The 25947-nt window shown below is 45.3% G+C and overlaps 1 protein-coding gene across 1 annotated transcript in view; it reads right to left on the reverse strand.

The window, feature by feature from the left end:
* Window positions 1-25947, reverse strand: part of Smyd3 (SET and MYND domain containing 3) — a 619144-nt gene that overhangs the window by 142702 nt on the left and 450495 nt on the right. The window contains exons 6-8 of the mRNA XM_045141721.1: window positions 14366-14433; window positions 12614-12716; window positions 5013-5123 (exon numbers count right to left, since the gene is read on the reverse strand). Of these exons, the coding sequence (XP_044997656.1) occupies window positions 5013-5123; window positions 12614-12716; window positions 14366-14433 (282 nt within the window). The remainder of the gene's footprint in view (window positions 1-5012; window positions 5124-12613; window positions 12717-14365; window positions 14434-25947) is intronic.

Consider the following 25947-nt stretch of genomic DNA (forward strand, 5'->3'; position numbering starts at 1 on the left):
GGATAAAACAAGCTATCAGAGCTACATCTCCCATTGTACTCTTTTTATTTCTTTAATTAAGTTATAATTTGAAATGATGTCAATCAGCCACATTGAAGACTATTATAAAACTTGGTTAACTTCAGACACTATGGAGTCTGACGAGACTCTTGTAGGCACCTCAGGCCTCTGTGAGGAAAACTGAGGCTTGGCTAAGGGACACATGAATCCTATGGCTTCTGTAAATTTTGAAATTACATTTTCTGTTGTGGCTGTTAAGAAATTCAGAGTGAATCTATGACTTGTCTAGGCCATTGTGAAAGAGGTCAGCCTGGCATGAATTCCACGTGCTAACCTGTTCCATCCTCTACCTTGCCACACTTATCTTCCAAATAAATATAAAATGTTACTACGTATGTAGGTATACACATATGTGTGTATGAATATGTGCTTATGTATGCAAATGAACGTGTTTGTGTACACAACTTCAGAATCCAGTAGGTGGAGAAAAGATCCAATTAGACATAAAAGTTGGTAATTTTGAAGAAGGAAAGTGATGAAACAGAGATCTGGCTCTTGGGGTAAAGACTTTGTAGAACACTGAATACCACGCTAAGAGTTCAGACTTTATCCTGTGTGCTAAAGCTAATATTTATTGCTGAGCAAAGCAATGGCAAGGAATCAGAGGTATTAAGAAAGTTTACTCAGGAGGCTGGGGTTAAGTTTACTCAGAAGGCTTAGAGGTTAAGGCATTTGCCTGCAAAGCCTAAGGACCCTGGTTTGATTCCCCAGGACCCATGCAAGCCAGATGCACAAGGGGCCCCTTACAGCTGGAGTTTGTTTGCAGTGGCTAGAGGCCCTGGTGTGCCCATTCTCTTTCTCTCTATCTGTGTCTTCCTCTCTCTCAAATAAGTATATGTATTTTTTTTTATTTTAAAAAAGCTTACTCTGAAACTGTGTGGAATGTAGGAAGAGAAAGAGCCAGGGAAACCATTAGTAGCTACTTCAAGAATCTTCACAGTGAGACAACAGAGCTTTGAGGAGATTGATGGACCCAGTGTTTTTTTTTGTTTTATTTTTTATTTATTTATTTGAGAGCAACAGACAGAGAACGAGGCAGAGAGAGAGAGAGAGAGAGAGAATGGGCACGCCAGGGCTTCCAGCCACTGCAAACAAACTCCAGATGCGTGCGCCCCCTTGTGCATCTGGCTAACGTGGGACCTGGGGAACCGAGCCTCGAACTGGGGTCCTTAGGCTTCACAGGCAAGCGCTTAACCGCTAAGCCATCTCTCCAGCCCGACCCAGTGTTTTAATAGGAGAATTAAAGAGAGAGCAGGCCTTAAAGGAAGAAAAGTGATGTGGCAAGTAAATACAGATTTGTTTTTGGAATAAAGCATGTGACATTCAAGTGAGCAGGCTATGTACTAGTCACAAACTTAGGGAAATAATCGATTCCATTTGGTCTGCTCTGCTCAAGTTGCCTTGGATTCTGACCTTGGCCAGCCATTAGAGAACCCAGACGATTTTGAACTTTCCCTTAGGTGGTAAGTTTTATTTCTTCCAGAAATTAAGCTGCTGCTGCTGATTCCAAATGGCAACTGCATACGTGGAAATTCTGCATACTATTCAAAGGCTTCCAACCTTCCCCAACCTGAAATCATTCAAACCTGGTGATGTGCAGAGATAGGTGTGTATTAAATACTGCTGTGTATACAGAGCCGGTTAGATGAACTGTTTAGGTTCCAGAAAAAAGAGCAGAAAAATACATGTGAAAACAAATCTGGGAACTGAAGAGCAATTAATTTGGAATGCACTAGAATTTTGAGTTTGCAATCTTTGGGGAATGTACTAAAGTGAATTTACCTATGAAGTTTTCTGTTTATTTTGCATGTGGGTATACATGATTGCGTGAATGCGCATGTGTGTGTGTGTGTGTGTGTGTGTGTGTGTGTGTGTGTGCGCGCGCACGTGAGGCCAGAAGACAACCTCATTACACAGGCATATTGCTCACTTCTTTTTGAAACAGGATTGGCCTGGAGGGCACTATTAGGCCAGTGAGCTACAGAGATCTGCTGGTCTCTGCCTCCCTGTGATGGGTAACAGGCGTGGGCCACCACACTCGGCATTTTACATGGGTACTGGGGTGGGGGGTGGTCAACCCAGACCCTCACGCTTGCAAGGCAAATACTTTATTGAATGAATTATCTCCCAGCCAGATTTTTTTTTCTAAGCAAACTAGCCGTATGGAAATTTCAGAAGGGGTTTATATATCACTAAACAAATACATTTCCCAGATAAATGGAAACATGAAACTATAATCAAGCTTAAATGCTTGCCTAAGTACATGCCCTACTCACTTCCACTTGGAAACATTTTATAGAAATGTGAGATAAGAGAGGAAAAGGGGGCCCTAAGCCCATCTAGGCAAAGTGCTTTACGTTACAGACAGAACAACCCCAGAGAGGATGAACCGCCCGCCCAACACCATTAACTTTGTTACATACTGAATCCAGCAAAATCACCAAGTGCTTTTGAGAGTCCACATCTAGCCCATCTCTAACACAGCATTAGTGATGGCAAGTGGGTTATATCAGCTTGACGGGTCACAGGACACCCAATAGTAACAGCACATCCACAGACTGATCAGAACAAGAGGTCTGACCCGCCCCCCAGTAAGAGGGAGCCTTCCCCTCTCAGTGCTCAAACGCTGGCGCTGCTCATACTGACAACTCTGCTCTTCCTCGTCTGGAGCCTGTTAGGTTTGGGGCTAGAACTTACACCACTGGCTCTCTCGGCTCTCCAACTGGCTCAGTGCAGATCTTAGGACTGGTCGACCTCCATAATCTTATGAGCTTATACTTATAATTAATCACATCCCCACCAAAACACACGCGGTGTTATGAGCTGCATCATCATGTTTTTGTCAACAACATGCTCTGTATAACATATTAAAATGGAGCTGAAAAAGTCTTATTGCATGCATGACTTGGGTAAAGAGATCCACGTGTGCTGGCAGGGGAATAAAGTACATACAATTATGTACAATTCATAATACCTAATGATAATAAACAGCTAGTATTAGTTCATATGCTTACTAGGCTGAACTTCATTAGAGTATACTTTTATTGACAAAATAATAAGCTTACTGTAAAATGGCATGCTGTGTTACTGAGTACACAATGACAAAAGCGCCTCATGGCACATCCTTTAGAATGCATCCCACTATAAAGAGACAGAAGATTACACACACACACACACACACACACACACACGCACGCACGCACGCGCGCACGCACATATATATCCTGCAAGGGAACTCTAGTACAATATTACATAAATTGTTAGTTCAACAAAAGAAAGTAACAATGGTCTCAATGGGATAGACCCAAAAGCCATTCTCACCCTCCTTCTCCAAGTGTGAAAAGCTAAAATACAATTTCCTGGCTTCTTTTGCAGTAGACGGCATGCTAAGTGTTCACAGTGCCTGCAAAAGCACACTCCCAAGAGGGTTTGCCTTCCATACTCAGTTTTTTCCCTGTCCAGAGTCTGGACACTGACTGGAGGGAGGGGACAGAAGTCACCTTGGGCCATGAGAACAAATGTCACAGCCCAGGGAGAGCGAAGGAGAGACAAGTGACTTGGGAACCCAGCCTGGTGGCCCAGGCCTGAAATGGCAGCTACTCAGGAGGCTGAGGCCTTGGTAACTTGGTGAGACCCTGGCTCAGAATGAAACGCCAGACAAACAGAGCTACGGGATTAGCAGAGTGGTGGTGAGCTTGCGTAGGATGCAAAAATGTTGGGGAGCTCTGCCATGTTCACGGCGCCTACAAAGCACCAGAGCCAAGAGCCTTGCCATTCACAAACAAGGATGCTGGTGGGAAACTGGCCTTCTGGCATCCCAAGGGACCCTTCTATGATTTCTGACATGCTTGCCAGTTGTAAACTGCTCACACTAAGGGGCCCTGGATCTTAGAGCTATCAGCAGAGATCCAGTTTTTCCTGCTTGCAATTCTTTATAACATGAAAACAATGATGCTTGCTCCCTCCGTGAGCTCATGGTCCTTTCTTGTGCAGTAAGAACAATCACCTCTCTCCACCGCACCGAGCAATCTTTACTTTGGATTAATGAAATAGCAGCAGAGTTTCCCGAGGGCCATTTCAGATACTGCCTGGGCAGTGCTCCAATCTGGTTCCATACAACATACCGCCTTGTCCTGGGTTTGACACCAGAAATCACAGGTGGCCATGGGACCGTGAAGGAAGCATTCGGTCTAGTCAAAAGTGAAATGTGACACTTGGTTCTGCCACTTTTTTTCCCCCTCATCTCGTGCCAGATGCCTATCTCTGAACTTCTGAGTTCTGGTTCCTAATTTATTTATACATATTGACATGAGATGAGATAATGATCACAGAAAGCATCTAGCAATGTAAACACCTTACAAAAGTAAGATTACTTCAGATAACCTGACTGCATGCAAAACAAAAGTAAATAGGTTCAAAATGAGGACAGTATATGAGTAAAATGAGAACAGCCCATTTAATATCTTTACAGCATTGACTTTGGCTCGTCTTCCTCGGAGAGTAAGAGTTGCTAAATAAATGATCTGTACCTGATAAAATGCTGCAGAAGAAAGCCTTATGGAAGAAATTTAAAAGAATTAAAAAATATTAGATAAATCTAGTATGGTTATTACTGAACAATAACTGTCATCAATCAGAACATAATTCAAACTTGTGAATCTATGCACCCACAGCCCTCTGGCCTTCCATATCCTTTTAATTATATGTTTAATTTCACATGTTTAATTTCTATATTCCCATGGCACTCTAAGCCCCATAGATCTTCACCTGTGGTTAAATCTCACCTTGGCAGGTGACAAAGTTCCAGGAAATAAAATGTGAGCAGCTCAGTGCCGCTCTATTCACCTTCCATGCATGGAGGGGCCTTTACTTAGGATTAAATAGCAGTGTTCTCTGAAAGGCCTTTCAGATTCCGCCTGGGGAGCGGTCCCGCCTGGTTGTATAGAACATACCTTGTCTTGGGTTTGGCAGCGCAGACAGTCGCACTCAAAGCAGTACTGGTCCTTCAGCTGTTTCTGGCGTTCATCACTGGTCATCAGCATGTCCAGGTAGCAGATGGTGAGCTGGGGAAACCAACAGGAAATGTGTTATGCTCACTGCCTTCAACGGCTATCACTACTGGTAATTATTAGACTAAACCTTGGCCTCATTATACACTAACTTGATAAGACAGAATGCTCCACTCATAGTCTCTCACCTAATCACATGCCAAATCTTAATGTATTTTGTCCAGTCTTTGTTCAGTGTGAGCACGTACTATGTATCTACTGGAATTAGCCTCATGACCTTTAAACATTTTTCTACCTTACCTTTCCCCACCTCCACCCCACTTTCGCTGAACAATCAAGTACCAAGAGCTGTTGCATGCTTGGTATTGCTAAGGCTTGGCCATAAATTCTATAACCACTGACAGTCAGAGAAGCCAATTCAGTCTGGCAATCAAAAGTGTGGCAGATGATGCAGCCAGATTGCTCTTAAACACTGATCGATTGTATAGCTGCCTCGTGGAATTTAGGACCATCCAAACTTGGTAGCTTTGAAATTAAGAGATAGTTCTCTTGCTGCTAAGTAAAAAAAAAAATGTGGAAGAATTTTCAAAGAAGGGAGAGGTTAATATTAGAGAGCAATCATTAGTGAGGCTCTCGGGCCGACTTCTTTGGCCGCTTTCAATCACAGTAACTCGGCCATGTCTCAGAGGGTACAAGGTCAAAGTGAGGTGACCTTTTTAAGGTACTCCACAGGGTTCTCTAAGCATAAAAACCATTTTTGCTTGGCCAAATCTCCAGTACACTGAAATCTGACTCAAAATTTCTAAACCAGAACTCCTGGTTCCCCACCGGCCCTGCCTCAGTTAGAGCCTTCTTAGTCTACGGTGGCAGCAACTCCCTTTTCATGTGATCCAGGCTGACCCTCAGAGTGTCTCTTGACTCTGCCATCAAACCCACCAGGAAATTCTGTTGGCGCTACCTCAAATAGAGATACATATATACATATATCCATAACCCACCACGATTTTACCTTTTCCAATGCTACATTCTGATCTGACCCACCACTGCCACTGGCCTATCGGATGCAAGCCTCAGGCAGGTCTCCCCGGTTCTTTCCCCATGCCCCCTCCACTTCAACTAGCTGGTCACAGAAATGCAAGACCAGAGCTTTCTCCTGTGTGAGATGCTGCAACAGCGCCCCCTCTTGCCCAAGCAGGACAAAGACCTTAGAATTGGTGGATTTCTACCAGTCCACGGTGCAAATACAACCTCCAAATGAACGAAGTAGTCATGAAAAGCCTCCATTTAGAAACGCTCTACTAATCTGTCAAGAATAATTTTATGTGACTCTAAGAACAAAACACTGGGCTTTTACTTTTTGTTTCCATCTTCCTAGCAATTCATTTTCAATCATTTGATAAGAATATTGGTCTGCAATAAACTAGGGAAACCATCAGCCCACGCAAGCTGCCCACTCACTCCCTGAAGACATAGTCCCCTGTCTCGCGTGTCCCTGCTCCCGGAAGCCTGGCTTTCTTGCTGTCTCTGCACATTCCGGCCTCCACCCTGTCCCCTGGTGGTTTTCCCTGCTCTGCTTTCAGATGCACCACAGTGACCTCTCTCATCTTCCATTTCAGTCAAACGTCACTTTCTCAGGGAGGCCCAACCTGCCACTGATTTAAAATGACAACCAGGTCGCCGCCACACGCAACGCTCCTACTTCCCTTGCCCTGGTCTGACTTTGCTCTAGTCCTGTAAAGTTGAGTACCTCAGCTTTGATGCCATTTTACATAAATCATTTATCTGCTTTGAAAAGGAAAAAGTGAGAGAGAGAGAGCAATTATGGGGGTATGTGTGGTACAGGAAGAAAGGGATGCTGTAGGAGAGGAAGAAAGCAGGACTATCTTCTGAAGAGCTGATAAGTTCCCAAGAGCAAACACTCCATGTGGTTTTCTTATACTGAAAAGAAAGTATCTCATTCTAGAGAGCACGATTTTACTTGTTTGAAGTCACAGTAGGGAAGAGAAGCAGAGAAGGCCACCTTTTATTTCCTTCTTTCTCCTTCCTTCCTTCCCTCCCTCTTCTTGCCCCTCCCTTCCTTCCTTCCTTCCTTCCTTCCTTCCTTCCTTCCTTCCTTCCTTCCTTCCTTCCTTCCTTCCTTCCTTCCTTCCTTTATTTTGACAGAAAACAGCTTTGGGAAGGCCTTACTAAAGATGCAAGGGGAGGAGGATGCCTGACCACCCAGATCTGTCAGACCCACACTGGTCACCAGGGTGACGGACGCCACAGCCTGACCTGGGTGGGCAGCTATGCGATCTTTGCAAGTCACGGAGTCTCAGCACGCTGCCTGGCATACAGCAACCACAGTGCCTGCATGTGCACAGTGTGTGAGGGCATGGTCTATCAGGGGAACAGTGAGAACCAGCAAAGGAGTGGGATTTGCACCAAATCTGACTTAACCTGCAGAGTACAAGCCAGAATGAGGTTGTTCCCTCCTTTAGCCAATACCGTGGCCACTTTTTAGTTCCCTCCGTTGCTCTCTGTGTTTTGCCTCTGGGGTCAAAGTGCCATACTATGAGGCCAGTTCTTCCTTCCAGACAATGCCAGGTTCCATGGTCCAATGGTCAGTTTCTCTCTCTCTCTCTCTCTCTCTCTCTCTCTCTCTCTCCCTCTCTCTTTTCTTTTTGGTTTTTCAAGGTAGGGTTTCACTCTCGTCCAGGCTGACCTGGAATTCACTATGTAGTGAATGTAGGCCTTGAACTCACGATGATCCTCCTACCTCTGCCTTGCGAGTGCTGGGATTAAAGGCATGTGCCACCAGGCCCAGCTACCAGTGGTCAGTTTCTAAGTACGTGTTCTGAAACAGTACACACAATCTTGTCCTCAAGCCCCCAGATCTCTGGTCCAGGCTCCCTACATGAGGCGACATGGTACATGTCTATGCTCCCTGCCGTGCACGTTCTAGGACCTTGGTTCTCATTCCAGCCCAAGCAGAGAGAGTCGCTGGCTCTGCGATCAGATCAGGCCAATGGCAGGAGACTTGGGTAATTACAACATGCCCAGTGTGAAGCCATCAATGCCAGGGTACTTGATGAACCCAAGACTGCAGATTACAAGGGCCAAGACTCATGAGTAATAGTTAGGGCCAGGCAGTGAATGGGAAACAGGAGACTAGTTATTTCATTTAACCCCAATAAATGGACTCACTCAGCCTCTGTCAGTAGCCTGTGGATGCCTGCGGCCTTTACCTCAGCTGCGCAATGGCTTTCTAACTGGCCTCTTGCTGCCTTCTGTCTACCTTTCATCTTCCAAACTGCTCTCTCCCTAACACTCACGTCTCATCATGTCGTTGCTCCACATGAAGAGTCCTGGAGGTTCTCATGGTCTATGGGACTAAGTCACAACAAGGTTTTCCACTGCTCACTGCAGCCTCACCGTCTTCCCCTAGAGCTCGTGCCAAATGTGTGCCAGTCTGCCTCTGGAACGTGCTCGTGCATGGCTGCCATAGCTGGCCAATGCCCTTTCTCCACCCCCATCTTTCAAGGCTGGCTTGATTATACCCCTTCCAATGAAAAACTGCCTCTTCGGTGGGAAGGGACTATTTTTCTCTTTTGCCACTAAAGTTTACAAACTATACTGTATCAAAGCTGAGTGGCTTAATGTTCAAAAAAAAAAAAAAATTCTGGAAACATAGCCAGATTACAGGTAATAGCAGCTCTTTCTTTCTTTCTTTTTTGGAGGCAGGCTCTCAGTCTAGTCCAGGCTGACCTGTAGTCTCTTGGTGACCTTGGGCTCATGGCAAACCTCCTACCTCGACCTCCCAAGCACTGGCAGTAAACTGTGTGCCATGACGCTTGGTTTGTCAAGTCATTTAGAAAATAATTTTATTTATTTGCAGGTGTGCCTGTGTATGTGGAGGAGGTCTCTTGCCATTGCAAATAGATGCCAGAGACAGGCGTCATGTTTTGCATCTGGATCTACGTGAATACTGGGGAACTGAACTTGGGTCAGCAGGCTTTGTTAGCAAAGCACCTTTGACCACTGAGCCATCTCCCCAACCCAGCGAAATCCTTCCATGAGTTGAAGATAAAAGCCTTTACGTATGGACTGATAGAGTCATAGGCTGTAATGAAGTAAGCTTCTCACTGCGTGTTCATAGAGTCATAGGCTGTAATGAAGCAAGCTTCTCACTGCGTGTAAGGCTCATTTAATGGGAACACACATGTGAAACTCAGCCATTGATCAAGTGATACTTTAATGACAACGAACAAAACTGCATTAAAATATTCAGGCCACTGATCATTACTCTGCTACGTAAGCATAACTCTGATGGAAAACAGTCAGTCATTTCCAACGCTAGCTTAATATCAGCAGAGAAATCTTCTGGATCTTGAATAAGTTGCTTTTGTTCAAATATCAAGTAAAATGAACCCCTTTTCACTGCAACTATCTTTCCCATCAACAACTGAGAGCATTGTACAGCCAAATCAAGATTAGATCTCAGTCTCATTTCTGGAATTAATATTGTCAGAGTCACAATGTTTTCTCATACAGGTTCTGAGCCAGAACAAAAAAGAAAGACATTAGAATTTTTTTTTTTTTTACTTCTTTTAAAGTCAAACCTGAGTGTCAGTTTTGTCTCTTTGTCTAAAACATTCTCTTAATTTTAGCTTCGGACTTCTCTAGTCATCTATCCCACATCCTGGGCACTGCTTGGCTCCCCTACTGACTTCAGGCTGCCATCGTCACCTCTTGCCCGGTGAGAGACACCTGATCACAATCCTCTAATTTTGTATACACACAACAAATGTTATCATGCCATTGGGTGTCCCACTGCCTGTTCCTCCCCTTCTGTGAACACTTGCTGGGTGCCTCCCATATACCAGACACTGTTAGGGAATCTTCAGCTGCACATAGTTCTGTAACAAATGCTCATTGGTCTGGAGCCCAATAGCCCCCAGCACTGGCCACATTGAGGTACTGTTAATGTGAAGTGCTTCTTATTCTGTAAACTCACCATCTTACCTCCGGCCTCTATCTCATGGTCTGTGACTCATTCCCCTGCCTCACCAACTTTACTTGCAGACCTAAAGGTCCCTTCTCTGGAAGTTTTCCTTAACTACTCCCAAGTCTTTTTGTTTGTTTGTTTCACTCTAGCCCAAGCTGACCTGGAATTCATTATGTAGTCTCAAGGTGGCCTTGAACTTACGGCGATCCTCCTACCTCTGCCTCCCAAGTGCTGGGATTGAAGGTGTGCGCCACCACGCCCGGCTCTTGCTCCCAAGTCTTGACCCCTGACTCCTGTCATGTACTCTGCTTGGAGTTTCTATAAAACTCTGTCAGCTGTGCTTCTCATGTTCCATTATTGCTTCCGGTTCCCTGTCACCTTCCTCCTGAAGGTCCTCCTCATCTTTATTCCTCAAAGTTCCTGGAAATGCCGCCCAGCTCTCATCTCCCAATGAGCCCGCAGTGAATTTGGAACATGATTCAACAAGCAAGTAAAGACTCCTGAAGAGCCAGATCATATCAATCCAGAAACACTCGAGAGCAAAACGACATTAGGGACATTGATATCCAATTAGTACAAATCATAATTCCCCCAAGTGATGGAACTCCAAAGAATGGGACAGTATGACCAGTGGCTTCTCCTGCACTGCCGAGACAGTCCCGCTCTCTTCCCTGAGCCATGTTCCTTCTGAAGGGATAACCTGCAGCAATCCAGGATATGTGGTATGACACGTGAGCCGGGGACTCACAGGACCATATCACAAACATCTCTAGGAAGTAGCTGGATAAGAAGATAAAACCTGGGCTGGAGAGCTGGCTTAGCGGTTAAGGCACATGCCTAAGAAGCCTAAGGACCCAGGTTCGATTCTCCAGGTCCCATGTAAGCCAGATGCACATGGTGGCACATGCATCTGGAGTTCGTTTACAGTGGCTAGAGGCCCTGGCATGCCTACTCTTACTCTTTGTCTCTCTCCCTCTCTCTGTCTCTAATTAATAAATAAAAAATAATATTTTTTTAAAAAGAAGATAAAAACACCAAAGCCCAAACAAAGACAACCAACCACTTCTGTGACCACAAAAATGCTTTAGTCACAAAGCGCTATAAATGGTGCTGGTTTGAAGTGAAATGTCCACAGGTGGTCCAGAGGATGGTTTCATGTAGAGAAAAACAAAAAGTAGGAATTGTCCAGAACAATGTCTGGTACAGTAGAACCTTCTATAATTTTCTAATTTTCCTTATCTGAGGACTAAAATGTCCCCATCTCAAGCTGACAATGGGACAGTTTTAATGTTTTGTCCTCCCTGGAGCCATGAGATACACCTAAAGCTTAAAAGTGCCTCAGGATCCAACTCTATCTCTTGTTGTATTTTTTTTTTAGCAACAACCAAAAGTTTTTAGCAACTGAGAGATAAGGCCTCACTACTCCTCTTAAGTTGTTTATGTCAAGTATTTCATCACAGCAATGCAAAAGTGACTTCCACACTAATATTACTGAAAATACGAAGTAGCTTTCTGACCCACTTTGAGGTCATATACGACCCAATAATCCAAATTCACTATAACATCAACAGATCTCTCAGAGTGCACTGGTCCTGAAAGCTGGAAATTTAGCAAATTTGCTGCGTAAGAGGCAACTTACTCTGATGAAAATTGGTTTGGAGGGAGTCTTGTCAAGCCCAAATTCCTGTTGACATGAAACATGGAACCTCTGACTTTAGGCTTTATTGGCCGAGTGCTGTGTAAGTGCAATAAAAGCTTATGATTCTCCATTTTCCTTGTGATAAGTATCCACGTTAGCAAATTGGAAGGCAGAAGGAAACTGGGTTCTAGAAGGTGTAAATATCTATGACCAGGAGCTCAATAGAGGCAATAGCTGAGCAAACACCAACGACCCACCTGCTGCTGTTTGTGAGGCTCTGGGCTTTGATGAAGGTCCCTCACCTGAGAGGCTGGCTTGCCTATCCACACACCTGGAAGGACAGGGTCCCACTACTGGTCCTGGGACACCCTTGCATCTTTGCTGAAAGAACTACTCAGAAATTATGATGGGTTTGTAAAAGCCAAATGTCAAGAGCCCGAAAGGGTGAAGCCTGTTTGCTTTCTTAGCACAGAATTAAAGATGTATAGTCATCTTTAAAATATGGTTAGTGGCCTTGGGCATAAGCCCTGGGGAAGCTATTAACAAGCTGCCTCTCTGCCCTTAGAAACATGGCCACTTGCTGGGATGTGACAGGTCACTGAGCTATTGCCAACAAAGAGACTGAATGACTCCCATGCATGTGCATAAAACATGCACCCTCTGGACACATGAACACCTCTCAGATATATGCCAGAGAACCATCTTGTCCAGAAACCTGATGACTAAACCAAAAAACATTGGTAGGTCCATCTACAGATTGGGCTCTGACTGTTTAACGGAGAGAGGTATCTGTACCCTGTTGGGGTGAGGAGCTATCCCTGGAGCTCCATTGGTTTCAGGAATGGGCCACTGGGCCACCAGGAGAGAGACTTTGCTGTGAGTGGAGGGGGAGATGGGGGCAAACACAAGATTCCTTACCTCGTCTCCCGCCTCAATTTCTCGGACAGCGCGCAGTAAGAGGTGGGGGCCATTGAACACAATGGAACAGTTGGGGTCACAGCTGTGATTGAGCAAAGACACACTGAAAGAAGGGGAAACAAAGAAGAGGGGTGTCATGGGCGCTCAGTCACGTTAAACAGCCACAATTTTTTAAAAATATTTTTTGTTCATTTATTTATTTATTTATTTGAGAGCGACAGACACAGAGAGAAAGACAGATAGAGGGAGAGAGAGAGAATGGGCGCGCCAGGGCCTCCAGCCTCTGCAAACGAACTCCAGACGCGTGCGCCCCCTTGTGCATCTGGCTAACGTGGGACCTGGGGAACCGAGCCTCGAACCGGGGTCCTTAGGCTTCACAGGCAAGCGCTAAGCCATCTCTCCAGCCCAACAGCCACAATTTTAACATACTTTCGGTTGGGGTGGGGTGGTGATGGGTATGGTGAACAGGACACAGGGGGCCTGAGGACTCGACATTCACAGAAATGACCCAAACCTTCTTCATAGGAAATAGAATGCTTTGCAAAATAGAAGAAAATCAGGGAAGTTTGATAATAAAAGTACTATTGTGTCCTTATTGCAGTGGGGAAGTGGTCTCACTGAATACCAGCCAAGAAGATAACCCAACATGAAGATGGGAGAAATGGACTAGCAATGACATCATCTGTGAGAATGCAGCAGCCATCGTGGGGGTTCACTGACCTTCCCCCCATGGGGCTCAGAGGCTCACCGCTGAGTTCGGCTGGAGGGGGAGAGCTCTGCCTCTGCTAGAGATCCGCACTGAAGACAGAGAGGGGCATATCCTTGTCACAAAGCTGAGGTGGTCCTGCGAACTAGAGCCACATGCTTTCTGGCCTGAAGCCTCCTCGTTTTATTTTCCTGGACTTGCATTTCTTCCCATCTGGGACATGGGATGACTTTAAGCTGCTGCCATGGCGTGATCATAATTAGGATAGGCACATGCTATGTAGAAAGGACCTCTGCAGTACTGGAGCAGGCTTATCGAAGTCAGTCAGAATGAAGCAACCTTTTCAAGGATACTCGATTCACTGCCGGGGGCTGAACTTGAACCTGGAGGCCTGAGCCCAGAACTCAGTCTCTGCTTTTCGAGACCCGGGTTAGGCACTGACCTGACTTCTAGCTAATGGCACTACTGACAAATAAGAAAAGGAAGCTGAATTCCCAGACGCAGTTACAAGCAAGGCTGTATTTACGTGAGGCTCCCAGGGGCATAGAGACAGAATGAAAGTAGGAGAGGTTCTGTCACTGGGGTGAGGGCCATCTAGCAGCTCGGGAATAAAGGCTGTCGATGGAAGGCTGGAGAAAGCACTCAATCAGGCCTGTCCTGACAGCTCTCCCGTCCTTTCCACAGAGCACGCTAGTGCGACTCAGTCTGTGGACTAAACACACACTTTAGCCCCAAGTCTGGGGAATGAGCTCAGGGTAGACGTGGAGGGGCAACCAACCCTCTGGCTGATGATTAATTAGCACCCACAAGCCTCAAACTGCTCCGAAGTCTGCTGAGAACAAGCTTTTAGGTCTGAGGTCTACCTCTTCGTTAATACCATAGCATATAATGTGGGGTTGTAAAACTGAGCAGTTTTACAACTTCTTGTAATTTATTGCTGTTTTGAGCTTAGCTGTTGCGCTAGCTGCTGCCATGGGCTTTCTAAGTACCTCTAAAAGGCTGGGGAGCAGGGTGGGAATTAGTTAATGAAACACCCTCTGTCATACCTGGGGTACAGGCCAACGCCAACCTCCTGCATCTCTGCGTTACAGATGGTGAACGAGTTGCAGATCACCTGTGAAAACAGGGAGACAGCCATGGTTACAACAGCCACTTAAGACGCTCCACCCGCAAGGGCACAAGCATTCCCAGCATGAAATGCATGAGCCTGATGGTAGCTGCCCTGGAAGGGTCTATCCACAAAATGGATGCTATGTGATTGACAAAATAACTTCTCTAGGGCACACTCCCTCCCAACCCCAAGGGGTGCCAGGCATTTAAGGGGCAGAAATACCACCATCCTAGGAAAACACACAGGCACTATTAATTGTAGTCTAACCTTCCCCAACTCAGAGTTACACAATCCATGTAATGTTCAAAATTCAAAATACAAGTGAGCTACTCATAGAAAATGAGACCCCTGTCCTGTCAGTGTTTTTGAACCGCCTGCACATTTCAAATGCTACTTTATCCAAGGAATACAACAGCCTGCTTGTTTGTGTTTCTGCAGAGTGAAGTCCACCCTGAATGGGTATGTGGGTTGGGTTGGTCGCAGACCACAGGAAGCCGTTTGGTCAGGCCGCAGCGTTACTGGACACAGAGAGGCCCTCGCTGGGCGTGTGGCATTTCCCATGTCCTTTGGGATGATAAGGCAAGGCAAGAAATAAAAAACGCAGTCATTGCACTCAAATGCACACATGAGGTTTGTGCAGTAGGATGAATGTGTCGGGCTACAGAGGATGTGGAAAGGGCTTGAGTCACAGCATGTAGACACTGGCCCCATACCACCACCTAGACAGCCACCAGGGAGAGCAGCAAAGATAATCAAGTGTCTGCCCTCACCAAGCTCAAAGCTCTTCAGGATGACTTATTTATTTATTTAAGAGACAGAGATGCAGATAGAGAATGGGCGCCAGGGCCTCTAAGTCACTATAAATGAACTCCAGACGCATGCGCCCCCTTGTGCATCTGGCTAACGTGGGACCTGGGGAACCGAGCCTCAAACCAGGGTCCTTAGGCTTCACAGGCAAGCACTTACCCGCTAAGCCATCTCTCCAGCCCGATCTTTGGGATTTCTTAAAAACAAACCGACAAAAAACAAATGGGCTTGGGGAAATGTCTCAGCAGTTAATGCGCTTGCCTGGCAAAGCCTAACGACCAGGGTTCGATACCCCAAACCCACGCAAAGCCAGATGCACAAGGTGGTGCATGCGTCTGGAGTTCGTTTGCAGAGGCTGGAAGCCCTGGCGCGCCCATTCTCTCTCTCTCCCTCTATCTGTCTTTCTCTCTGTGTCTGACGTTCTCAAATAAATAAATAAATAATTTTAAAAGAAATCCCAAAGACCAAAATGAATCACATGTGGATAAGTGCTAAGGTGAGAAACAGGGTCAGAGATGCAAAGAAAAAGGTCTAGAATTGAGATAAGGTGGCACTTAAGCAGCATGCTGAAGGGGCCATGGAAACAAAGACAGGTATACGCAGGCGATGCAGGTACATGTCTGGAGAAGGAGCAAGCACAAAGGCCCTCTGATAAGACTGTCGTTAAGTATGCCATTGCAGCCAAAGCAAAGCAGGTGAGAGGAGGGAGCTCAGGGAAGCAGCTAGATCCCATGGCTAACCACCATGGCAGGAATTTGATTCTGCATCACTCTCTGAGGCAGGGACTGAAGGGGTCTGCCTTCTGTTTGGAAAGAATCCCTCTGACAGCTGTGTGCAGAATGCACTGCTAACGGCAGGGACAGAAGTAAGAACACAGGTCCAGAGGTCATTAGCAGCGGGAGGGCGAGGAGCAGGCTGCGCCGGGGAGCGGGGAGAGCTGACGGGAAAGCTTGAGGTTTGGCCTGTACAAGTACCAGGCAGCGGCTGCCACTGAGGGGCACCGGGAAGGATGTAAGAGGAACAGTTTCAACTGCCTTGGACTCAGAGGAGGCCCGGGAGCTCTGCTCTGTTATGCTGGATTTGAAATGGCCCCGGTGATATCCAAGACAAGACTAAAGAATGAACAAACGGTTTTCAAGGGGCCAGTAGGGCCAGAGATACAGATTTATGAAACACAACGGAAGCCATGAGAAGGAAAAAGCAGCAATCTAGCGCTTGAGCTAGACCACAGCTCTCAATGGGCACTGCCGGGTTGGCCAGCTGCTCTGGAAGGAAAGGAAGAAACACAAGGGCTGCAGAGGTGCTCGGTCCTCGGAGACTCCTTTCCTGCTCCCCACAGCTCCAGCGTGCAAACTGGAGAAAGGGTCTCCCTGAGCCTGACGAAAACACAGCATCAAACTGGGAAATAAACTGGCACACAGACACACATTTTAAGCAAACACCAGCTAAATGGTTTTATAGGTGTCTGATTTTGTTTTTTTTTTTTTTTTTTTTTTTTTTGAGTAAGGTAAGGACTTCCTAGCTTCCTAGCTAGCACAGGTAGAAAATTCACTATGTAGTCACAGGCTGGCCTTGAACTCGCAGCTTTCCTCCTCCTGTCTCTGCCTCTAGAGTGCTGGGATTAAAGGTGTGTGCCATCATGCCCGGTTTATAGGTGTCTGTTTTGCATTAAGATGCAGGCATACTACCTGAGCATAAATGTATGTGCAATGGATGATAAAAATGCAGGACAAAAGATTCTATGGCTGTCTTTGAAATCTTAAACATTATAAAGTGGCTATGAATTTGAGAGATGGGAATATGCATCCTAATGTGCCCTTCAAAGTATCATCAAAGCATTAGGAAAAGTCACCAGCAAAAAGTGAGATCGAACAGATCAATTTGTTAACATCTGATCAAAATTTAAATTTCCCTCCATTTTGAAGATTAGAGGTTTTTCAAGTGTTTGTTCTGATAGAATTTGTAAAGAGGAAACACTAGCAAGAGAAAGTTAGACCGGCGGTCGTTCTCAGAAGAGGTTTCCTCATTCCTGAACTTGGGTGACCATTCTGACCCCTTGAGCAGCGCACACTGAACCACGGTTTGCCCAATTACTCGGCACCAGACAGAACCAGACCAGAGGGAGTGGTCATTTATTACTGTATTTCTCACCTGGAACAAGGCCTGGTACACAGAAGCCACTACTGAGGGTATTTCAAATACAGGGCTGGTTGCATGGACATTCTCAGGATTCTTGGAGGGGTCATTATCAAGCACAGGGTCAAGGAAGATGCCAGAAATAAATCACAGGAACTCACTGAGTATGCTAAGGGAGAGGCAGAGTTCATGTCCATGGACAAGGGAAGACACAAGTTAGCCTGCCATCGCTTAATCTTTGTATATCACTGCTAACATCCTTCTGTCTAGTCTTTCTCTCCAGTCTAGCTCATACTTTATTTCATGGCTTTTGCTGTTAGCCCAAGAGATGGGCATACAACCTCATTCACTGGAAGAGCACAGGACATGTTTGACTTTCTGCTTAAAACCAAGAGGCTGGACCACAGTGAAGCTCAGTGGCAGAGTACTTGTCTACCATGTGTAAGGCCCTGAGTTCAATCTCCAGCGCCACAAACAAGGGGAGGGGCTGACACACTGGGCATACATAAAAATTTGCCAAATGAATGAGACTCTCCAGGTTTCTTTTTCATAAGCTTCTCTTGTACCTTCTCCTTTTCTTTTTTACTTCCTTACCTCTTTTCTTTTGTCTTATTTTCTTTATTATCACCCTGTCATTCTCAACTCTCAATCCTGTTACATTGTACAATATAAGCAAGGCATTTTGAAATTTTATTTAACAGAATCCAGACAAGTCTTCCTATGTATTATTCTGAGAGGCCTACACTTGTCCTCTTGAGCTGGTGAATAAAAAGCACAGTTGTTTGTGATCTTGCACCTTTATTAAAAGTGTGGGTCCATTCGCAAGACGTAGAGTCAGAAGAACATCATAGGAAATATTTGACACAGGCCCCTGGCAGCCACGATGGACAGCTCTTGGGTATCAAGAGGTAAATGATGGCAGAGGGATTGGCGTAATGCCTTCAGGATTAAAAGTGCTTGCTTGCTAAGTCTACTGGCCCAGGGTTCAATTCCCCAGCACCCATGTAAAGCCTGACAGGCATTCATTTCCAGCAGCAAGAGATCTTGGCATACCTACACCCATCCACCCACCCCCTCCACACACACAGTACAAATAACTTAAAAAAAGAAAAGTAAAGAAAGAAAGAGGGAAGAAGAAGGCTGGAGTGATGGCTTCGTGGTTAACCCTGCATCATAGCCAAAGAACCAGCTACTTCCCAGCTTTCTCCTTCAATGACTGACAGCTATGTAGCCCATTTCAAATAAAGGTTCCATTTTCAGATAATGAAATAAAATCTGGAACATCTCAATAAGAGGAAGCTTGGTTTCCAAACATAAACATGAAATGGTTTCCTCAAAGACCCTTGGCAGTGCTTTCCTAATTTCTCTGTTTAATGCCTGAGTAGAGCGTGTGGCACACAGGCCTTAGCACTGGGTTTGGTAGTCAGCGGGTCTTTAGGGGAACTTTCGAAAGAGCTCACTGCACTTCCCTGTGAGAATAACAACAGCAGAGGAGGGGGGATAGAAGGGGGAACATTACCCAAATGCCAGCTCGCCAGTCCCAGGATTAACATGTGCTTCTAGAAGGCTTGCTTACAAGGGTAAGAATAATTGTGGCATCTTTCCCTGTTTCAATTTTTTTTTTTGGTTTTTCGAGATAGGATCTCACTCTGGCTCAGGCTGACCTGGAATTCACTATGTAGTCTCAGGGTGGTCTCGAACTCTAGGTGATCCTCCTACCTCTGCCTCCCGAGGGCTAGGATTAAAGGCGTGCGCCACCAAGCCCAGCTCCTGTTTCAATTTTTAAGAAACAGTAACTAAAATCATTCTACTGTCCCTTTATGAGGAAGGTGCTGGACAGCCTTGATTCTGTATCTGTGGGCACGTGTGTACGTGGGGGACACAGGACCTGTGTTCACGACTCAGTCACTGAGCCTCTTCTCTGTAGCCCGATGTCACACAGTTTGCAGTTGCTTAATCATATACGCTTTCATCTACAAAGCTAACAGACCACTAGTTAAAAACAAAAAGCAAGCAGATAGATTCTGAATGTACAGGAAACAGAAGTGAAACCAGACAAGAAGAACTACACCAATTAAATTGCACAGCAAAGGAAACAAATGAGTGAGGCAACAGCTCAGAGAGAAAATGCCTGCAAACCATGCTTTTGATAAGGGCTTAGCTCCTAAAATATAGAAGGATCTCGGCTCAATAGCAAGGAAACAGCATCATTAAATATGAGCAAAAGACTTCAATAGACACTTCTCAAAAGAAGATACATAAAATAACCTTAAAGATTCATGGGAACAAAGTTCGACATCACCATAAACAAATACAAAATAAAGCCAATATGAGTTGCTACCTCAGATCTACTGAATAGCGAGTATCAAAAAAGAGGATAGAAAAATGCTAACAAAGATGTGAAGTAAAGGGACCTTGGCATATGATTGGGGAGACTGCAGATTAGTAGAGCTTCCAAGGGAAATGGCAAAACTAGAACTAACCAATGATGCTTCCATTCTAACTGTGGGGATACATTTAAAGAAAGTGGAACGAGACATGTGCAGCCCACGACTACTGCACCATTATCCACAGTAGTCACGAGGTGAATAGACCCCCATGTCTGTCAATAAATGAATGGATAAAGAAAATGTGCGCACATACACCATCAATACTTTCTGGCCTTGAAACAAAACGAAATTCTGTTATTTGCAGCACCATGGATGAACCTGGAGGGCTATGTTAGGTGAAATATAGCACAGAAAGACAGATTCTGCATGAGCTCACTTTCACGTGTAAACCAAACAGTTGGACTCATGGAACTAGAGTATAGTCAAATGACCAGAGGGGGAAGGGCACAGGGCTGGCCAGTGGGGACACAGCTTCAGTTAAACTTACTCCTCATAAACTTCTGAGCTCGGGTACACACAGGAGACATTTGCTGAAAACAACACACTGCTTACTCTATAAGTTTCCCAGAGTCCATTTCAATGTCTCATCTCACAAAATAATATGAGGCAATAAGTATGCCAATTAGCTTGATTGAATCATACTATAAATGTATACCTATATCAGATATCACAATGTACTCCATAAATATCCACAATTACTATTTAGCAATCCAACATTTAAAACTTCAACAGAGGAAGCAAGGATGTTGGCAAACAAGGGGAAACAAAAAAGATAACTTTATAGACTTGTCTCGAGATGTTTTGCATAATAACCTTTATCTAGTTGCAATTCTTACAAAGCATCTCTAGATCTCTCTGGTATGTAAAACATGAGAAAGAGACATATAGTGAACATGCAATTCTATTATTAACAGATGGCATGAAGATATTAAAGTCTCCAGTGTGTTAATGGAAATGTACTTGCTTTTATCACCTAAAACCTCTCTTTTCATGATTTAGGAAAAGTCCACAAAAATTATAAAATGTAATTTATCTAGTTTTTCCCTCTCCCCCACCCCTTTTTAAGAAAAGGTCTTACTATGTGTGGTGGTTTGATTCAGGTGTCCCCCATAAACTTAGGTGTTCTGAATGCTAGCTCCCCAGCTGATGGATATTTGGGAATTAATGCCTCCAGGAGGGAGTGTATTGTTGGAGGCAGGCTTATGGGCTTTATAGCCAGTTTCCCCATGCCAGTGTTTGGCACACCCTCCTGTTGCTGTGGTCCATCTTCTGTTGGCCAGAGGGTGATGTCCACCCTCTGCTCATGCCATCATTTTCCCCTGCCATCGTGGAGCTTCCCCTCGAGCCTGTAAGCCAAAATAAACCTCTTTTTCCCAGAAGCTGCTCTTGGTTGGGTGATTTCTAACAGCAATGTGAACCGGACTGCAACAGTAAAGTGGTACCAGGAGTGGGGTTGCTGCTAGACACCTGACTGTGTGGCTTCGGCCTTTTGGAGCTGATTTTCAAGAGGAATGTGGGAGGATTTGAAACCTTGGCCTAAGAGATGCCTTGCAGTGGTGTAAGTACAGCTTAATGGACTATTCTGGTCTGAGCTCCATGACCTGAGTGCAGTAAGAACTATGGACTGTGAGGTTTGGCTTATGAGGGTGAGAAAGAGCTGTGCCTGGACTGAGCTAGCAGCTTGTGTGAGAAGCTTGCTCTTGTGCCCGTGTCCTGAGAAGTTGTGCAGGGTTGCTTTGCGTAGAAATGAACTGGTGTGAGCAGAGGGATATGGCACAGAAAGAAAAATCTTTGGGTGAACTGTTGCCCGTTTAGCTGCAACTGAGAGATTACAACCTATGAGACTGGGCTAGCTGACCTGCGCTGGGGCAACAAGAAGAATGTAGACTCTTTTGAAAGGGGCCTGGGTGCTCAAGGAGTGTCCTGTTCTTCAAAGTCTGCTTTATTCCCCCCTGGATTAACAAATTGGCACCCTACCTGTTATCATGGAGTATAAGAAATGCTGGAAAGAGGGTCATTGAGTTTGCAACATGGTCTTGTTTTGGAAATGGCCATGGGCAGTGTGAAGCAGGTTTGCTGGTTACTTGCATAGAGACCCCATGGGGCCATGAGGATGAACCGTGGCTTGCAGTGGAGACCCAGTAGAGATGCCGGGACCATGAGATGGCTGCCGAGGAGCTGCTGGCCCCGATGAAATTTCCCAGGACTGTGAGTAGCCTAGCTGGAGGGGTGGAATTGGAATGCCAGAGACTTATTGCTGGTTAGAATTATCGGACTTGAAGATTTGTCATTGGCTAGAGTTGCAGGACTTGAAGCTGCAGAGTTTGAAATTTGCCCTGGTTGTTTTAAATCTTGTATTGGTTGAATGTTTCTTTGCTATGCCCAATGCCATCTTTTGCAGTGTGAATATTTATTCTGTGCCATTATGGGTTTTTTGAGGTTATTTTTTGGTATTACGGCTCACTTAAAAGATCTTGAACTATGGGGATGTATGAACATCATTGGAATTGATAAAAACTGTGGGGACTTTTAAAATGAGATGAATGCATTGCATTTTACATCATGTATGATTATCAGTTTATGGGGGCCAGGGGCGGAATGTGGTGGTTTGATTCAGGTGTCCCCCATAAACTTAGGTGTTCTGAATGCTAGCTCCCCAGCTGATGGATATTTGGGAATTAATGCCTCCTGGAGGGAGTGTATTGTTGGGGGCAGGCTTATGGGCTTTATAGCCAGTTTCCCCATGATGCCAGTGTTTGGCACACCCTCCTGTTGCTGTGGTCCATCTTCTGTTGGCCAGGGGGTGATGTCCACCCTCTGCTCATGCCATTGTTTTCCCCTGCCATTGTGGAGCTTCCCCTTGAGCCTGTAAGCCAAAATAAATCTCTTTTTCCCAGAAGCTGCTCTTGGTTGGGCGATTTCTAACAGCAATGTGAACCGTACTGCAACACTATGCAATCAAGGCTAGTCTTGAACTTGTGATCTACCTGTCTCTGTCTCCTGAGTGTTAGGATTACAGGTGTCTGTCCCCATACCCTGGCCTAGCTAGCTTCTTAAAGTGCAAATTGTTAACCATATTGAACATCAAATCATGAATGAAAGAAGACTCCTAAGGCCCACAGAAATAAGAGTTCATTTAAATATCTGTGATAAGTTCTGAGGAGACAACATGTACGTAAAGTACTTGACTTGCAAACATGCAGGCCCGATCCCCAGAAAACACATGAGGAAAGCAGGGTATGGCAGTATGCACTTATTATCCTGGTGCTGGGGAGGCAACAACAGGTGGATACTCGAGGCTTCCTGGCCATCCAGTCTAGCCTACTTATGGTTGGGCTGCAGGCCAGTGAGAGACCTTGTCTCACAGAAAACATAGAAGGCATGTGAGGAACAACACTACAGATTTCCCCCATCCCACACACACACACACACACGCACACACATATTGTACACCCTCACACATGAACATGCTCATACACATACTGTTGATAATGGTTTTTTATAACTACTAATGTAAACCCATCAAACCATATGAATCATTTTTTAAACAGGAAGATTATTTTTCTTTACGTATTATAAGTTAAGAGTACTTAATTGCCTCGGGCTGGAGAGATGGCTCAGGGGGTAAGGCACTTGCCTACCAGAGCCTAATGTTCCAAGTTTAGCACCCCAGGACCCACATAAGCCAGATGCCCAGAGTGAGGCAAGCATCTGGAGGTTTCTTGCAGTGGCTGGAGGACCTGGTGCACCCATATTCTCTCACTCTCTCTCTTCTTGCAAATAAATAATGAAAAATATATGAAAAAGACTTTTAAAAAGAGATTATTTAATTGCCGAATCAATCCAAGTAGACTATAAAATAAAATAATCCTAAGACAACTTCCTTATCTCCCCCATATAATACTCAACTATTTCACCATCTGCAATGTGTCTGTCACATTTCAGGCTCTGCCCCGCAACAAAGCATCTAAGGTATATAGGACATACAGTTAACAAAGACATGCCAAGGATGAATCAATATCAAGGCCAACATCCTACATGTGGGATCCCGGTCATACAATTGTATTTGGTACCTTACCTCTCTCCCAGGTCATAGTGCCAAATTTAAGCAAATGAAGCCCCTTTAGCTAACACATTTACTTTGAGAAAACTACTTACGTTTTTATTTACCATCCTTGATGACAGAAAGCAAAGCAGGAATGATAGTCACAAGCTCATGTGTTGTCCTTTCTCTGAGGCTATTACCTGGCATGTAGCTTGTTAAAATCATCTTACGGGAAAAGCACTTACCATGGATGTCTGCCCAATATGAGTAAGTGCAGAAAGCTCTGTAATACCATTCCCAACATGTAATCTGCCTCCTACATCCTGAGGCTTGGAGCTGTTATGATACTCTTAAATAATTGATTATAAGATATTGTCACAGGTTTCTATAGCTCTGCCATAGGGTTTTACAAATTTTACCTAGACGTGCTCATATCTGAAAGTTTATCACAATAAATTTAACTTTCTCCCACATAGCCCACTTTAAAAAAAAAATTCTTCCATGTAGCTTCAATCCAAAAATTGCTCTCTTCCTGATAGCCTAGTTTCACATTCCATTTTCATGTAACGGGTGCAGCAATCAACTCCAGGCGGTGTCAGGACTCCTCACTATAGTCTGTCTTGGTCGTGGTCCTAAATTCCTAAATGAGGTGGGTTGGGTGCTATATATCACCTGATTGAGGCTGGATTGAATATAGCACAGCATGGCTCACTCCATCTGTGTTTTTCCATCAAGCTAATGGAGAAAAGAAAACTACAGAAAAAAAAAAAAGTTCCATGTGAAAGTTAATACTGAACACTCACCAACTGCCTAATGCAACCCCCAAGGGCGAGATCAATGCCCGGGTGTGCTGAGGTTACGGTCTGGATGCAGAGAGTGGCGTTCACTCTCTATAGGAGAAACGCAGGCAGCGTGGGGCTTCCCATGCTGACCGTGTCCAGCGCCGCAAGGAGGGAAACCCAGAAGCACGCAGTTCCCATTACAGCATGTGACATGCTCATGACTTACCTGCAATCTGTGTAGAACCACATAAAGGTGCTTTGGGGACCAGTATCTAGGGGTGTTTCAGGCAGTGGCGGCGGTCCTTCTGTGACTGCACACACACCAATGCCCGGAATCTGCCCAGTGACTCAGTGGGCAGGAGCCAGGGAAGAGAGGCCATGGGTCAGAGCAAAGAGTCACAACCTCAACGAGGCGCTGCAAATGCTGCCAGAGCCGAGGCTCTGAGTCCAGACGTCCTTCTCGTGACATCTCAAAATGTGCGCGTTTGTAGAAATAATATACAATAGGGCTGGAGAGATGGCTCGGTGGTTAAAGGCACTTGTTGGCAAAGCCTGATGGCCTGGTTGTGATTCTCCAGTACCCACATAAAGCCAGATGCACAAAGTCACACTTACATCTGAGTTTGTGGGCAGTGACGAGAGGCCCTAGCACGCCCATACTCACTCTCTTTTTCTCTTTCCCTCAGTTTGCAAATAAGTAATTAAAAGCATTTTTAAAAAATAAGGATAATGGGCTGGAGAGATGGCTTAGCGGTTAAGCACTTGCCCATGAGGCCTAAGGACCCTGGTTTGAGGCTCGATTCCCCAGTACCCACGTAAGCCAGATGCACAAGGGGGCGCATGCATCTGGAGTTCGTTTACAGAGGCTGGAGGCCCTGGCACACCCATTCTCTCTCTGTGTCTGTCGCTAATAAATAAATAAAAATAAATTTTAAAAAATAACATATCATAAGAAATATAAAAAAACAAGCCTTGGGTTCATATGAAATGTTCCCCATGGCCTCAAGTGTTTGTCGTTAAGCCTCCTATCTTAACCCTCACCGGTGGAGCCCTTGGGAGATGGGACCTTGCTGCAGGAGGCGTGCCACCGGGGGGTGGACTTTGACTTTGACATTGACACTGGCCATCCAGAGCTAGCTCGCTATTGCCATTTTCTCTCTGGGTTGCCAGTAGGCAATGGGAGCTGGTCATGCTTTCTCCACCACAAGGAAGCGTCCCCTCACACCTAGAAGCCTGAAATAAATCCTTTCCTCCCATAAGCTGCTCCTGCGTGGGCATCTTGTCCCAGCAGCAAGATCGTAACTGCTCCAGTGGGGCATTTAAAAGACAGTAAACCATGGTCATTGCTGCTGAGTTT

The sequence above is a fragment of the Jaculus jaculus genome, chromosome 1 (assembly GCF_020740685.1).
Source record: "Jaculus jaculus isolate mJacJac1 chromosome 1, mJacJac1.mat.Y.cur, whole genome shotgun sequence".
Classification (NCBI taxonomy): domain Eukaryota; kingdom Metazoa; phylum Chordata; class Mammalia; order Rodentia; family Dipodidae; genus Jaculus; species Jaculus jaculus.